The sequence below is a fragment of the Manis javanica genome, chromosome 7, assembly GCF_040802235.1.
Source record: "Manis javanica isolate MJ-LG chromosome 7, MJ_LKY, whole genome shotgun sequence".
Classification (NCBI taxonomy): Eukaryota; Metazoa; Chordata; class Mammalia; order Pholidota; family Manidae; genus Manis; species Manis javanica.
Window position 1 is genome coordinate 5,607,980 of NC_133162.1, and position 14,495 is coordinate 5,622,474.

The window sequence follows — 14,495 nt, forward strand, 5'->3', positions numbered from 1 at the left end:
AGTGTGAAGTGCTGTACACCTCATGCCAAAAGTATTCCATTTTCAGTTTAGTGAAAAAATTCAGCCAAATCTTCTCCCAGTCGCCAAACCCAAAGCCACTATTATGGAGGCTTGCAATGAACAGATCTGGAAGCAGCATTTGTGGACAGAATATCCCCCTGTTATTTTACTGAAGAAGAAACTGAAGCTCAGCGAGGGCCCCCGAGCCAAGCATAGCTGCACCCAGGGCACCGGCTCCCCCGGCCAGAAGCCTGGTCTCCCCAGATGGAGTCAGCAGTTGGGTTCTCTCTCTGCTCTGTGGGCTCTGCCCCGGGTGGGCCCTGAGCCTGGCTCTCAGACCTCACTGTCCACAGAATCGCACTGGAACTTTCTTTTCTTTTGTAGTCTTTGTTATTAATTATGTTGTTAAATTACAGTTACATTTCAAAAACTCAGAGAATGGAGATAAAGCTAAAGTCCTTCATGGCCAAGTATCCCCACTCCTACGCCACTTCTCGGCCCGGCCCCACCTGTGGAGACACCCACAATTATCCGCCTCCTGTGTATCCTTCCGGGCCTTTCTCTCTGCTCAAAAATAGATTTTCATTTGTACATATACAATGATCTAAATTTAAATCATAAATGGCATCATACTATCTATTTCCTTTCTGTGGCTTGCTTTTTTCACTTCATGACTGCGAGGTCTTTATGTCAGAAATAGATGATTTTCCTCATTGGTTTTGACTACCTGTAGAGGGGTCCATTGTATTTGAGAAAAAGAAAATACTGCACCAGATGATCCAGGATGAAACCTAGGAACTTTTTTTTATTATTAATTAATTAATTAATTAATTCTGTTAGCATTAATCTACAATTACATGAAGAACATTATGTTTACTAGACTCCCCCCTTCACCAAGTTCCCCCCACCAACCCCACTACAATCACTGTCCATCAGCGTAGTAAGATGCTGTAGAATCACTACTTGTCTTCTCTGGGTTGCACAGCCCTCCCCGTGCCCCCCCCCCACACTATACATGCTAATCGTAAGGCTCCCTTTCTTCTTCCCTGCCCTTATCCCTCCCTTCCCTTCCACCCTCCCCTGTCCCTTTCCCTTTGGTAACTGTTAGTCCATTCTTGGGTTCTGTGATTCTGCTGCTGTTTTGTTCCTTCAGTTTTTCTTTGTTCTTATACTGCACATGTGAGTGAAATGATTTGGTACTTGTCTTTCTCCACCTGGCTTATTTCACTGAGCATAATACCCTCTAGCTCCATCCATGTTGTTGCAAATGGTAGGATTTGTTTTCTTCTTATGTCTGATTAATATTCCATTGTGTATATGTACCACATCTTCTTTATCCATTCATCTACTGATGGACACTTAGGTTGCTTCCATTTCTTGGCTATTGTAAATAGTGCTGCGATAAACATAGGGGTGCATCTGTCTTTATCAAACTGGGCTGCTGCATTCTTAGGGTAAATTCCTAAAAGTGGAATTCCTGGGTCAAAATGGTATTTCTATTTTGAGCTTTTTGAGGAACCTCCATACTGCTTTCCACAATGGTTGAATTAATTTACATTCCCACCAGCAGTGTAGGAGGGTTCCTCTTTCTCCACAACCTTGCCAACATTTGTTGTTTGTCTTTCGGATGGTGGCAATCCTTACTGGGGTGAGGTGATATCTCATTGTGGTTTTAATTTGCATTTCTCTGATGACTAGTGATGTGGAGCATCTTTTCATGTGCCTGTTGGCCATCTGAATTTCTTCTTTGGAGAAGTGTCTGTTCATCTCCTCTGCCCATCTTTTAATTGGATTATTTGCTTTTTGTTTGTTGAGGTGTGTGAGCTCTTTATATATTTTGGATGTCAACCCTTTATCGGATATGTCATTTATAAATATATTCTCCCATACTGTAGGGTACCTTTTTGTTCTATTGATGGTGTTGTTTGCTGTACAGAAGCTTTTCAGCTTGATATAGTCCCACTTGTTCATTTTTGCTTTTGTTTCCCTTGCCTGGGGAGATACGTTCATGAAGAAGTCACTCATGTTTATGTCCAAGAGATTTTTGCCTATGTTTCCTTCTAAGAGTTTTATGGTTTCATGACTTATACTCACGTCTTTGATCCATTTCGGATTTACTTTTGTGTATGGGGTTAGGCAGTGATCCAGTTTCATTCTCTTACATGTAGCTGTCCAGTTTTGCCAGCACCATCTGTTGAAGAGACTGTTATGTCCCCATTGCATGTCCATGGCTCCTTTACCGCATATTAATTGAACATATATGTTTGGGTTATTGTCTGGAGTCTCTATTCTATTCCATTGGTCTGTGGCTCTGTTCTTGTGCCAGTACCAAATTGTCTTGATTACTGTGGCTTTGTAGTAGAACTTGACGTTGGGGAGCAAGATTCCCCCACTTTATTCTTCCTTCTCAGGATTGCTTTGGCTATTCGGGATCTTTGGTGTTTCCATATGAATTTTTGAACGATTTGTTCCAGTTCGTTGAAGAATATTGTTGGTAATTTGATAGGGATTGCATCAAATCTGTATATTGCTTTGGGCAGGATGGCCATTTTGACGATATTAATTCTTTCTAGCCAAGAGCATGGGATGAGTTTCCATTTGTTAGTGACCTCTTTAATTTCTCTTAAGAGTGTCTTATAGTTTTCTTACAGGTCTTTTACTTCCTTGGTTAGGTTTATTCCTAGGTATTTTATTCTATTTGATGCAATTGTGAGTGGAATTGTTTTCCTGATTTCTCTTTCTATTAGTTCTAGTGTTTCTATTAGTTCTATATAGTTTCTATTAGTTCATTGTTAGACTGTGTTCTAACATTGTTAGTGTATAGGCAAGCCACAGATTTCTTTGTGTTAATTTTGTATCCTGCAACTTTGCTGTATTCCAATATCAGTTCTAGTAGTTTTGGAGTGGAGTCTTTAGGGTTTTTTATGTACAATATCATATCATCTGCAAATAGTGATAAAAACCTAGGAACTTTTATCTTAAACTTCCCAAATGATTCAGATGGTCAGTATCAGGAAGATGGGTCTCTGTGGATCTGAAGAGGTTTCCACTGTGGGGCTTAGGGACATTCAGCTTTCCTACTAGTTCCTGACAATCTTCCCCTGGGTTCTTTCTAGAATAGCTCTTGGATGTGGCAACTGTGTGTTCATTTATTCATTCAAACCACGTCAATATCCACAGTGTGCCAGGCACTGTGCCCGGCCCAGCATTTCCTGGGCCATGGTATGCTACATAGATGGGGGAAAGTCAGGTCAAGCAGACTGAGGGGCACATCCCAGCTCCCCACTAGCCAGCCAAGGGACTTCCCACCAGTCTCCTGACCACACTGGGGCTGGGGTTCCTTGTTCATATGACAGCAGGACACTATATGCTCTTCCAGCTGTTGTGGGCAGTCAGTGAGAATACTCATGTCAGGTGATTATCCTTGAGCTGGATAACCAAGATAATATCACCTGCTAATTTTGTTATCAATATTTTTATACTTTGAAATTATTATTTTAACAGTGGAAACCTGTTAAATTTTGTCTGGCTTTCAAACATGAGAAGAAATGAAAAAGAGATGGTTAGCTGAGTGCCACATATATAGCAGTGCAAAAGCCCAGCGTGCAGCCCCTCCCTGTGTCCATGGATTTGAGCAGAAATACTGTTTGGCATCAGTACATGAAGAGTTTCTGTTAGGAGGTTGGAAAGAAGGTCCCTTGGACCCTCCTTGTAACTTGGAAACTCCTAATTTTATATCAGGATAAGAACGTAATACTTGTGCCCAAGATGTATTTGGAAACAGCTTAATTAGGTTGGCTAGAGATTAAGAGGTAAACAGACATGTGTGTGTGTTATTCCAAATCCATTTACTTGTTACTCCTTTTCTAAGTCAGAGTAAAGCAAAAATTGACTGGCACAAAGGTATCTGGGGCAAATTTACACTCAGAGTGGCAAAGCAGTGGGTCTGGAATCACTCCTTTTACAAGCAAGCAGTTAATTCTCATAGAGAATGGAGGGACAAGCAAAGTGACTTCCACATACATAACGGGTCTCTCCTGCTTCGCCCTGGGTGGTCCTCTGCCTGTCACACTGTCGTCCCTGCCCGGCGGCCCTGTTCCTGAGACTGACAGGGAAGCCCTTGGCCTGCGCGGCTCACAGACCCGAGGGGCCCACGTGCAGCCGGTCGTCTCTTAGAAGTGGAAGAGCCTGCTGACAAGACAGGGCGCAGATCCCCGACAGGCACACCTTGTCTTGCCACCATTCAAAATACTTTCTGAATCTGTTTCAGAATCTATAATAACTTGCCGGAAGTCAAAAAGAAGAAAGAAGAACAAAGGAAAAGGGTGATCTTACAGAGTAACAGGCTCCGGGCTGAAGTCTTTAAAAAGGTAACATACTGACCGCCGGCAGGTGCTGCGTGTGAGTGGCGCACAGGCGCTGACTGAACCTGATGTCTTTGTCTCCTGCTTCCGTAGCAATTACTGGACCAGCTCCTTCAAAGGAACGCAGTCTAACCACAGGCTGTCCTCCTGACCCGCTGCCTGGACCTGGCATGACTTCAAACGCTGGAGAAGCCATTAAACTTAGCATCATCTTCATCATGCGAAACACCGATTTTACTTCTGATTTTGATTTTTTTTTTTTTTCACAAAGGAAAGCATAGCTTCCTGAATTGCTGACCCAAACCAGGCAGAAACAATAACCCTCGAGGACATGGGCCAGCAGGCTGCTGGGGGAAAGCTACCTGACACACAGTCCCTTCAGGATTTTTTTCGTTCTCACCTATACCTTTTGCTTCTGATATTTTCCCCCTATTATTTCCACCCAGGCAGAAATGCCTAAGATCCCTGGGGGTTATTATTATTATTTTTCTTTCTCATTAAATCTGGAACCCAAATCTGGAACCCACATCCATCACTTTTTAAATACCACTCCCAATTTCTGGGGTTCTGCCAACTCCAAACTTCAGGCCATCACACGGTATGTTAAAACTCTCTGGATGCATGCACCACCTAATGTAAGAAGACTGGGAAAAAGTAGGTGCTTGGCCAGAGATGGAGCGGGTCTGTGCCCCCCACCCACCTCACCCAGGAGTCAGGACAGCCCTCATGGCTGCCACCCACTCAGAACCTTTCTTCACTCAGCAAAAGACTATTTCCATGGAAGTGATGAGGGCAGAGTTAGTGAGAAAACAGAGTAGGTAACTTCAGTATTTTCTGCAAACGCCCACTCCCCCAGAAAGAAGTGTGTTGCCAAGACTGTCCCAACGGCTCCAGCTCTGCCATGTGTCCTTCCAAACATACAGTGTCCATTTCTTATAAATGTGTATTTGGGGAGTTAAGAACCAACTAGTGGAAATATTTACCAAAATGGAAATAAATGCGATCATCATGAAAAGTATTCCCCTGTTACGTATTCTGTGTTCTGAACTGAGCAGTCATTGCAGATGATGCTTGGTGAGAAGCACCCCAAGGCCCGGGGCCCCTGACCAGCCCCTTGGCTGCCTTCTTGCACTACAGCTCCCATGCAAGGAGCCTGTGCTTCCTGATGCCTGGGCGGAAGGAAGGTTGTCCCCAGAGGGCTGGCCCAGGAGAGAGAGTCACATCTCAGCTGCCCAGCTTGGGGGCTGTGTCCTTAAGCAATGGTGTCAGTGGATCCAATCGGAGAGGAACCACACAGGAACTTGAATGAGGAAGTTTAATGTGTATAATTGTTAACCATAACAGGATTGGAGGAAGGAGGGATTGGCTAGGTGGAAGTAGAGAGAATTCAAAAGGACACCAGTGGGAATTGCAGATGAAAGGAGAGAACATCCCCTCCTGCCCAGGGCTGATATCGAGATGCTGTTGAAGAGGAGTGGGTGTGACCCAGCAGTGACAGAAGTTTCCTGGTACCGTGCTGATAAACGTTCCTTCTGGAACTTGCTGGAAGTCTGTTTTCTAGGGTGCATGCGGAGCTGTCTCATCTGCTACAGCACCACTCGAGGGAGGGTGCTGGGGACGCAGCTGGCCTCTAGGCGCTGCCTGACCTGCAGGATCCAGGCCTGGAGATGCTTCCCCTGTCCCTGGAGTCAGCTGACAAATGTCCCAGTTTTCTTCTGCGATGTCTGCCTGGTGCCCTTTACTAACAAAGTTAAGTGTTGTGCCCAAGAGCAAAGGGAACACAGTTAAAGGGCTTGGACTATTTTAACAGAACAGAGAAAAAGGGTGTGTTTGTAGGTGAGAGATAATAAAACCCCAAACTGGCACCCATTTAACCTTGCCTTGGGCCCCCGTCATCTACAGAATGGAGATAATGGTAGTGCTTCCTTCGTAGAGTTGTCTTGGGAATAGAGTAAGTCAGTGTGGGTTGTATACTTAAAAGAATACCTGGCCCAAAGCAAACAACATGGGTGTCTCCTGTCGCACTGGATGGAGCACAAGGGAAGTAAGAGGGTCCCAGGGAGCTCTTAGCACTGGGGCCATGAGCACCCCACCTTCATCATCCCTCAGCGTGGCACTGAGATGTGCCAAAAAGACTGTTGACCTCATGGGTGTGGCTACAGCAAAAATCAGTTGTACAAACCGGATGCCTCACCAACTTATTTTGTTTTTTCTTAAGTTCTTTCACTCTTAGAAGCAATTTCAACAGCACGGTTTATACTTGCCCGTAAGATTGATTCTGGCTTTCTTGAGCTTATTAAATTGCCTCCAAGATGGTACATTAAATTTCTATTTCTATTTTTAATGCTTCTTAAAATAAACAATTTTAATCCATGATATTTTCTCAGGACACTCTTTCTTAGGTAAACATCCTGCCATATTTTTCCTTGTTTTCTTTAATATCATCAGAGAGTCTCGAAAGCTTTTCCTAACCAATCATTTAAATTCAGGGCCCAGCCACTTCTAGATTGTTCTATGACACTTTCCGGAAGGGGATTTATGTCACCAAACACCTAAATATCTCAGGACGCCTTCATGGAACCAACTTTCAAAATGCCCATGAAGAGCAAAAGTGCCCTTTGCAAACATGATGCCTCATCTCAAAGTCTAGAGAATAAATAAAAATCACCTTGAGGTTAAATGCCATTGAATAATGTATTTCTGAGGACAGTTCTTAATCAAGGTGCCTGAGGTGCAGTGCTGGGTAGGAATGTGGGATGCCTGGCTTGAGCTCTCTGTCCTCTGGACGGCCAGCTCAGGACGAGGCTGTAAATTAAAGTTTTGGACTCTGCCAAACTGGTTTCCCCCCATTGTTGTTTGCAGTTGTTTGTTTTATAAAGCTGATGAGTGAATTTCAGGTATCCACTACTTTTTTTTCTGTTACAATTAGGTTATAACAGAAATCCAATAGTGTTATAATAAATTTAGAAGTACAAGCTTGAATCATAACAGCCATCCCTTGTATTTCTCTCAGGACTCAGTTCCCCAGTTGCTGGATTCTCTTATTAAAATCAGACTTCAGGAAAGACTTTTAGGATTTTGAAATTCTAAGTAGCATTTACTGTTGTACCTTGAATAATCAAATTCTGTCGCGGAGCTGATTTCTTTACATCTGAGAGTGTGTGAGTTCCGACATGGCCCAATTCTTCAATGATTCAGCAGGCAGGAGGACTTAACAGAGCTGAGGCTGATACTCACAAGCTCAGACCAAGCAATGCTTGGAATAACTGGAGCTGGACAGGCGGTAACAGCGGCAGGCTGTCTTCCTGTGGGCTCTGTGACTTCATGTCGAAGGAGGAATCCCTGTTTTGGTATCTGTCCTCTCTGCCAGCTGGTAATGGAGTGAATAATGGAAAAGCAGTTGCGTTGGCTTTTTCAGCCAGGGTCCACTGCCAACCGAACTTCCTGGAAGCCGCGCGCCCCTGAGTGAGTCAGCAAATGCTTGCTCAGATGAAGCGAGGCTCTGTGGAAGAACTGTTTGTGAAGCGACCAGTCGCTGAGCAGTGGTTGACCATCCCATTCCTTATGAGGTTCCCCCTTTTCAACACTTGCGTAAAAAGTGCTGGACTTGGTCTCTGACTCAGATGACCAACAGTCTGAGAATGAGGCTAGACAGGATGCTGTGGCCCCCAACAGGAGGGGACATGAGTGTCCTGGGTTATGGAAGTCACGTGACAGAGTGACAGAAACGTGACTCCTTGAGGGTCTGCGTGAGGGCGTTGGTGTGCACATCAGAGCCCAGGAATGCTGTGTGAAGTGGGTAAATGAGTCCGTCAGCAGAGGGTTCCATGCTGCAGAGCCCCCCACCTGTGCTTTCATCAGTATGTGATAATGACCTTGGAATGCCTAGGAAATAGAAACCTTTTGGAATTGGCTGTCACTGAGCTGAACTGCCCACCCCAGGAGGGGTATGCTCTGGAAGTCACCCCAGCCTTCTGTCGGCTGTCCCACGCTGATAGGACGTCTTCCCGCTTAGATGTTCTTTCCACATGGGACCTACAACACCTTTGGCAAGGCGCCCCTACAATCTATGGGTGTTTTCAAGTCGTGTCAGCAGCCCCGGGCGCAGTCCTGATCCCGGGGGCCCACAAAGCTGTCTGACTGCGTTGTCTGAGGAGTGGGCAGGGGGTGTTGTTGAGACCCTTCCACTTACTGTTGCTTCTCTAAGGAGGTTTGTGCAGACGTACTCTGGAGGCAGCGTGACCTGCTAGGCTGCAGCCGAGCCGTGACTTCAAGCACTGGCCTTTCTATCAGATCCTAGGGAACGTCCACAGAGCATGAGGGGCAGCAAGAGGCTCTCCTTGCCTCAAGGATCTTCACAAATACTAGGTTATCCTTATCCAAACTTAGCAGGAAAGAAAAAGACCTTATGATCTAAACTGCAGCTGAGAAAGAAATTATGCATTTCTTTAAATCTTTTTTATGACACTGCACCAAGAGTGAAAGACACGGGGAAAGCACCCTGTGGAGACTTTCAGAGCATTTTTCCTTTGTTCAAATATCTGTACTTTCCTGACATGCCTGAGATGGGGCAACAGCTGTAACTGACATCAGGCAAAAGATATACAACCGTCACCCGTGTTAACTACACATGACGTGCAATATCCTTTCATCAAAGCCAGTGAGGCTGCCGGCTCTACTTGCCCACAGATGTCAGTAAGAGGGAAATTGTAAATCTTTTTTTTTTACAGTGAATCTACTTTTACAGTAAAATCTACTGCTGCTGATTTATAAAGAAATAAACCCACACTTTGTGCTCTATCCACTGTGGTTCCTCGTGACTGATGTCATTTCACGGATACCAAAGGAATTAGTGATGACGGTCCACTTAACAGTTACACATTGCCAAGTATGTGCTTAGTGTTAAAAACTATTGAGTGCAGAATTTTTGCGTTTGGTTTTGCTTAAAAATGTACCTGAAGGCTGGTTAAGCCAGATTTAATTATTATATGCTGACATAATTATGATTCTAAGGCTTGCTTTCTCAGCTGACATGATTGTTAAATCAAAATGACAAAAATTCAGGATATTTTTCTAGGTTTTTGGTAGCCTGTGTCATTTCACCAGCAAGGCTAAGCCTATGTCCCTACGATGGATAACAAATCGTTTTTTGTGGGTTGAACTGGGCTGTGTGGACATCAGTCTTTCTAGATGGTGGAATCGATTCTGTTCTGGTGAAACACATCTTCAAGCATTTATTTCAGGTCAGGGTGTGTCAACCCTAATTCTCAGCAGTTGGGCAGGATTCCCCACCTCCCAACCCCTCGGTATGATGTGGACCCTCTGAACAGAGAATAAGAGAACCCAAACAGAAAACTGCCGAGCCAGGACCCAGTTGGAATGATTCTAAAAATAATAGCTTGTCTTTTGTTTGGAGTGCTAACCAACATACACCTGCTTTGCACTGTAGGAGAGAAGACGTTTTTCCTCTGTCCGTTTCAGTTCTCAGACAGGGCTCTGTAACGAGATGGAGAAACACGAGACAAACAGAAACTAATCAACAGGTATATCTCATATCCCCGTGGGAGAATCACAGGGATGGATAAGCCAGACTCTTAGATCTGTTATAGGGTCTTCAGAAAGCAGTGGACCTGTTATGAACTAAGTGTTTGTGCCTCCAAATTCACATGTTGAAGCCCTACCCCCCAATATGGCTGTGTTTGGAGATGGGGCCTCTAAGAAGTAATTAATGCTAAATGAGGTCAGGAGGGTGGAGCTGATCCGGCAGGATTTAGGGTCCTTACAAGAAGAGACCAGAGAGTTCTGTCTCTCTGAGAGCACAGCGGCCCCTTAAGCACCCAAGCCTGTGTGGTCCACCTGCCAGTTAGGGGAGGAGACCTCAGAATAAAATGTACCCGGCTGGCACCTTGATCTGGGACTTCTCAGCCTACAGAACTGTGAGCAATTTCTGTTGAGTAGGCCCCACTGTGCATGGTAGTTTGTGTGGCAGCCCAGGTACACGGAGACAGGCCCCTGGCTGTCCTCTGCACCCATGCTGCCCGCTGCCCATTCTACTGGCACCTACTTCCCCAGTTCTACAGAAGAGGAACTCTCTGAGCCTGAGCCTCCGGGTTCTTCTGGCTGACTGGGCTCCAGTTTTGCATTCACAGGCGGCGTGTATCCCCTGAGGTCTGCTATGACTCCCAGAACCCCCTGGACCCTGTGCTCTGCAGCCCTTGATACAAAGACACAGCTCTCCCTGGCATAATTATTTGGCAAGTTCGCCAGTCAGTACCATTAGCTTCCCCATCTACCCAAGGGGCACACAGGAACTTTCTGGCTTCCTTCCACATGGGCAGACCTGGAAACACACTGGAGAAGCAAAGTAAGGCATTTCCTCTGCCCAACCAGGAGGAAGTGGATTTCTCTAGGTCATATCCTGGACCGTCTGTGTTCTGGCAAATCACTACTCTCCATGATCTAGTCCCTCAGGTAGAGTGCTTGATATGCTAAGGAAACTCGAGGAATTTAGAAAATTCCTCCTCCCTCACAAAGCTCCGCTTTAAGACAATTGTCTCAGGAAAGACTTCAAGAGAATGGCTTTGCGGCTCAAAGCTGCTCAAAGGTCTCTATTTTCTGAGCTATCCCCATTTCTTTGTTTCCTGAGGCTAATGAGCAGGTGTTCCCTACACATTTACAAGGCGTGCCCATCCCACACTCATATTCTTAGGAGAGCCCTCTGTCTCAGGAGGAAGGTAGGCTCTGGACTGGCTTCCTTTTAATATGAGCTGGGGTAGCGGGGTGTGAGTAGGGGGAGACTAGTTTCTAAGTCAGATCAGAATGGAGTATTTTAATAAAAAAATTACTCTTAAAAATCCCTGAGGTGCCTGCCATCTTGAAGACAGACTAACATCTCTCTTGAATGCAGACCTGCTATGTCAGTTTGCTCCGGCTCTGAAGCAGATCGATTGAACATCAGATGAAGAAATTGGCCTGTTTAGGGACTGTGATGCCCACAAACATTTCCTTGAAAATACTAGATTCTCACTCGGCAGAGTGAGACGGTCATAACTGGAGAAACGCGGAACCATAGTGTAATTTTGCTGACACAGAAGAGATTTGCAGTCCTGGGAGGAAAGCCTTCTCCTCAACCCTTGTAAGGGTCCCTGGGGGGGCCTGAAAATTAAACTAAGATGAACAGGAGAGAAGCAGACAAATTTATTTAATATGTTTTCTGTGTCAGGGGAGCCATCACCAGGAAACGAACACAAAGAAATGGTTAACCTGAGCATTTTTATGCAAGCTTTGACGAAGGGTGGGGAGGTCGGGGGGAAAATGGGACAAGACAAAGGGTCCGAGCTACAGGAAACTTTCACAGCCTGTCTGTGCCGACTGCTCTCAGTGTCCCTCCATCCCCTGAGATGAGGCTGCACCTTCCCTCCAGGCCCAGGGGGAGCAGGGGTGGGGGGCACCTCTCACATCAGGGTCTTAGGACTGCTTCAGGAGAAAGGGGAGGTGAAGATTCCTTCCCACACCTGCCGCTTCTCAAATTCCTTCAGCTGAAAATATTCAATATACAGAGGTGCCATATTTGGGGTGATCTGAAATCCATCTGACTTAAATTATGTAAATAAAATCAGGAAATGCTTGCCTTGGACACTTGCATCCTTAGCAGCAAAAGGTTAGTTGTTGCAGAATAAGGGGAGATAAGTAGGTTTATCATCACACGGGAGTGGTGGGACAATGGGATGTTTCCATGAGACTGAAAGCACTCTGGGCAGGGGCAGGGGTATGTTTGCTTCTTCTCCTCCTGTGGGGAAAATGGGTATTTCTGACCAGCATTCCTACCTGGCCTTAATAGCACCCATTGTGTATATAATAGGAGCATGTTTAGACATTTATGGAGCATGTTTACACATTTATGGGATGTTTACCAGCTACAGAGCCATGGGTCAGTCACTGGAGCGCCAGCCCAGGGGAGGAGTGGAGAGGAAACACCCATTCTCTCCTCCCTGCAGCTCCTGGTGTGTAATCGGGCAGGTGTCTACCAGTCGCCAAAGACCTGCCCACAGAGTTGCTCCGGTGCTGCGGGAGGCGAGGCAGGGTGCTGCTGGGAGAGCAGGGAGAGAGCTGCGGAGCCCAGTGGTCCTAGAGGATTAAGCTCGTGCTGGGGAGCAGAACCTGCAGCCGGCCTGGGGAGCACATTCGAGTGAGTCAGCCGCATGTACCCAGCTGTCTGTGACCGCTGTTGGAATAAACATGGTACCCCTTTGACCCTTAACTTCTTGCCCTTGCCTTTATTTGCTCTCTCCATATTCATAGAGAACTTGCCCGAGGCGGGGGACCCCTCCTTCCAGAGCTACATGTCCCCAGCAGCTGGCAGAGGGCCTGGCACCCATGGCTGTCAGGACGTTCTTCTCATTTTAATGTCATCAGCCCTTGGGCCTTGGGTTTTTGTTTCACCTGTGCCTGGCCTGCTGTTCCTAACTTCCCTTCTTTCTGTGTCTCACTCCATCTGGGAAGGTGCACATTGCACAAGGTCTCTCTTCAAAGTGAAGATCATGGGACAGACAGACCCTTTTCAAATTCTGAACAGAAATTGCCATTAAGTTGAAATCACACCCTAAGAGGTGAGAAAGACTTCTATATACACTCCGTAGGTGCCATTCATACGCCCAGTTTGATTCTTCAAAGCCCACGTTTTGGCACTGATGGTACTCAGTGCCGTGAATGAAGTGTGTGGTGGGTAAGGAAGGAAAGGGTGCTGTCAGACACAATCGCTGCCAGAAGTAGCAGCAAACTTCTGTGTCCTGAACCTTTCAGGTTAAATAAATGAGGGAACTTTGTTCTCCGTACAAAATAACAGTAAGGTTTCATCATATATGTGTCATAACTGTGCTGTGATACAAAGATGTGAGACCCATGGTTTATAACTTTCTCTTCCTTCTCTAGAATATATGCATTTCCTTAAACACATACATTATTAATAGCCCATAAAATATTAACTTCATCTAAAAATGCATTATTAACAATGTAATCTGTGCAATACACAAATTGTTTTTCTCTAGATGCTTTATTTAGAAAACCTAAGCTCTCTCTTTCTTGATGTTGGTGAAAGAGACAATGCTACAAATGTTGATTTGTAATGGCCGAAAAAGTTCATGATCTTGTAGTCAAGGAGTCAACACAGAATCAAGAATTCTGTCAAAAGAAAAAGCAGGATTTCAAGCCAAAGATCACTCCCCAAAGTTGAGAAAGCACAGAGGCACTGAGGGAGCAATATGTCTTTAGAAATACAGTACGTGGTTTTTGTTTCTGTTTTCTGTGCACACTTTCTAAAATGGGAGCTAAAGTTTTGGAACTGTAGTGAGGTCTACCACAATGATGTCGTCGTCCCTACTGTGTGTGCTTAAGGACACGTAAAAGGAGAGGCAGTAATAATCAACTCATTACCTTGACCTTGTGGTGGACACCACCTTCCCTCTCAAAATAATGCAGTGGCTTTGCGCTTGCCACATAAGCCCTGTGTCATCAACTCTGTATGACCTTTCAGAAGTCATTAGCATCAGTATTTACACATCATAATTTGGCTCTCTTAAGGGAGATCTTCATTTGGTCCTGTTACGGAACTCCCAGGCTCTGGAAAGACAGCTCATGCCCACTGCCTTCTGAGCACATCATCTCAGGAAGGGCAGCTCCCACATACGGTTTAAATTCAATTAGCCAGATCCTTGGAGAGGCACTAGGGTACCATTTAGGACATTGCTTCTTGCATTCTTATTTGTAGCCTTGCAAATAATGTTCAAAAGTCATTAGACCATAAAGAGTTTTCATTAGCCTTCGTTCCGGCCGACAGCAATCACTTACTGATTGAGTGCCTACGTGAGGCCTGGGCTGGGTGCTGTGTGGGGGGTTGAGAGGCAGTGCAGTGCAAAAAAGCAATGACTGGAAGAAAGTATGTAGACACATATGTATAAGCACATGGAAGGCAGATCTTTCTCATGGAAGCAAATGAAGAGGCATTTCTATAAATGCTGATCTGTAAACAATTTTTATTAAACAGAAATGAGAAATTGCTGAATGTCAAAAGAGAAATAAAAAAGGTGGACAGCAAAGAGGACCAATATTTGAACTATACGGCAAAGGGTAATC

The 14,495-nt window shown here is 45.3% G+C and overlaps 1 protein-coding gene across 1 annotated transcript in view; it reads left to right on the plus strand.

Moving 5' to 3' along the window:
• Positions 1-5,365, plus strand: part of C7H10orf90 (chromosome 7 C10orf90 homolog) — a 201,228-nt gene extending 195,863 nt beyond the window's left edge. The window contains exons 8-9 of the mRNA XM_037010946.2: positions 4,271-4,370; positions 4,458-5,365. Of these exons, the coding sequence (XP_036866841.2) occupies positions 4,271-4,370; positions 4,458-4,496 (139 nt within the window). The 3' untranslated portion in view covers positions 4,497-5,365. The remainder of the gene's footprint in view (positions 1-4,270; positions 4,371-4,457) is intronic.
• Positions 5,366-14,495: the final 9,130 nt, after the last annotated feature.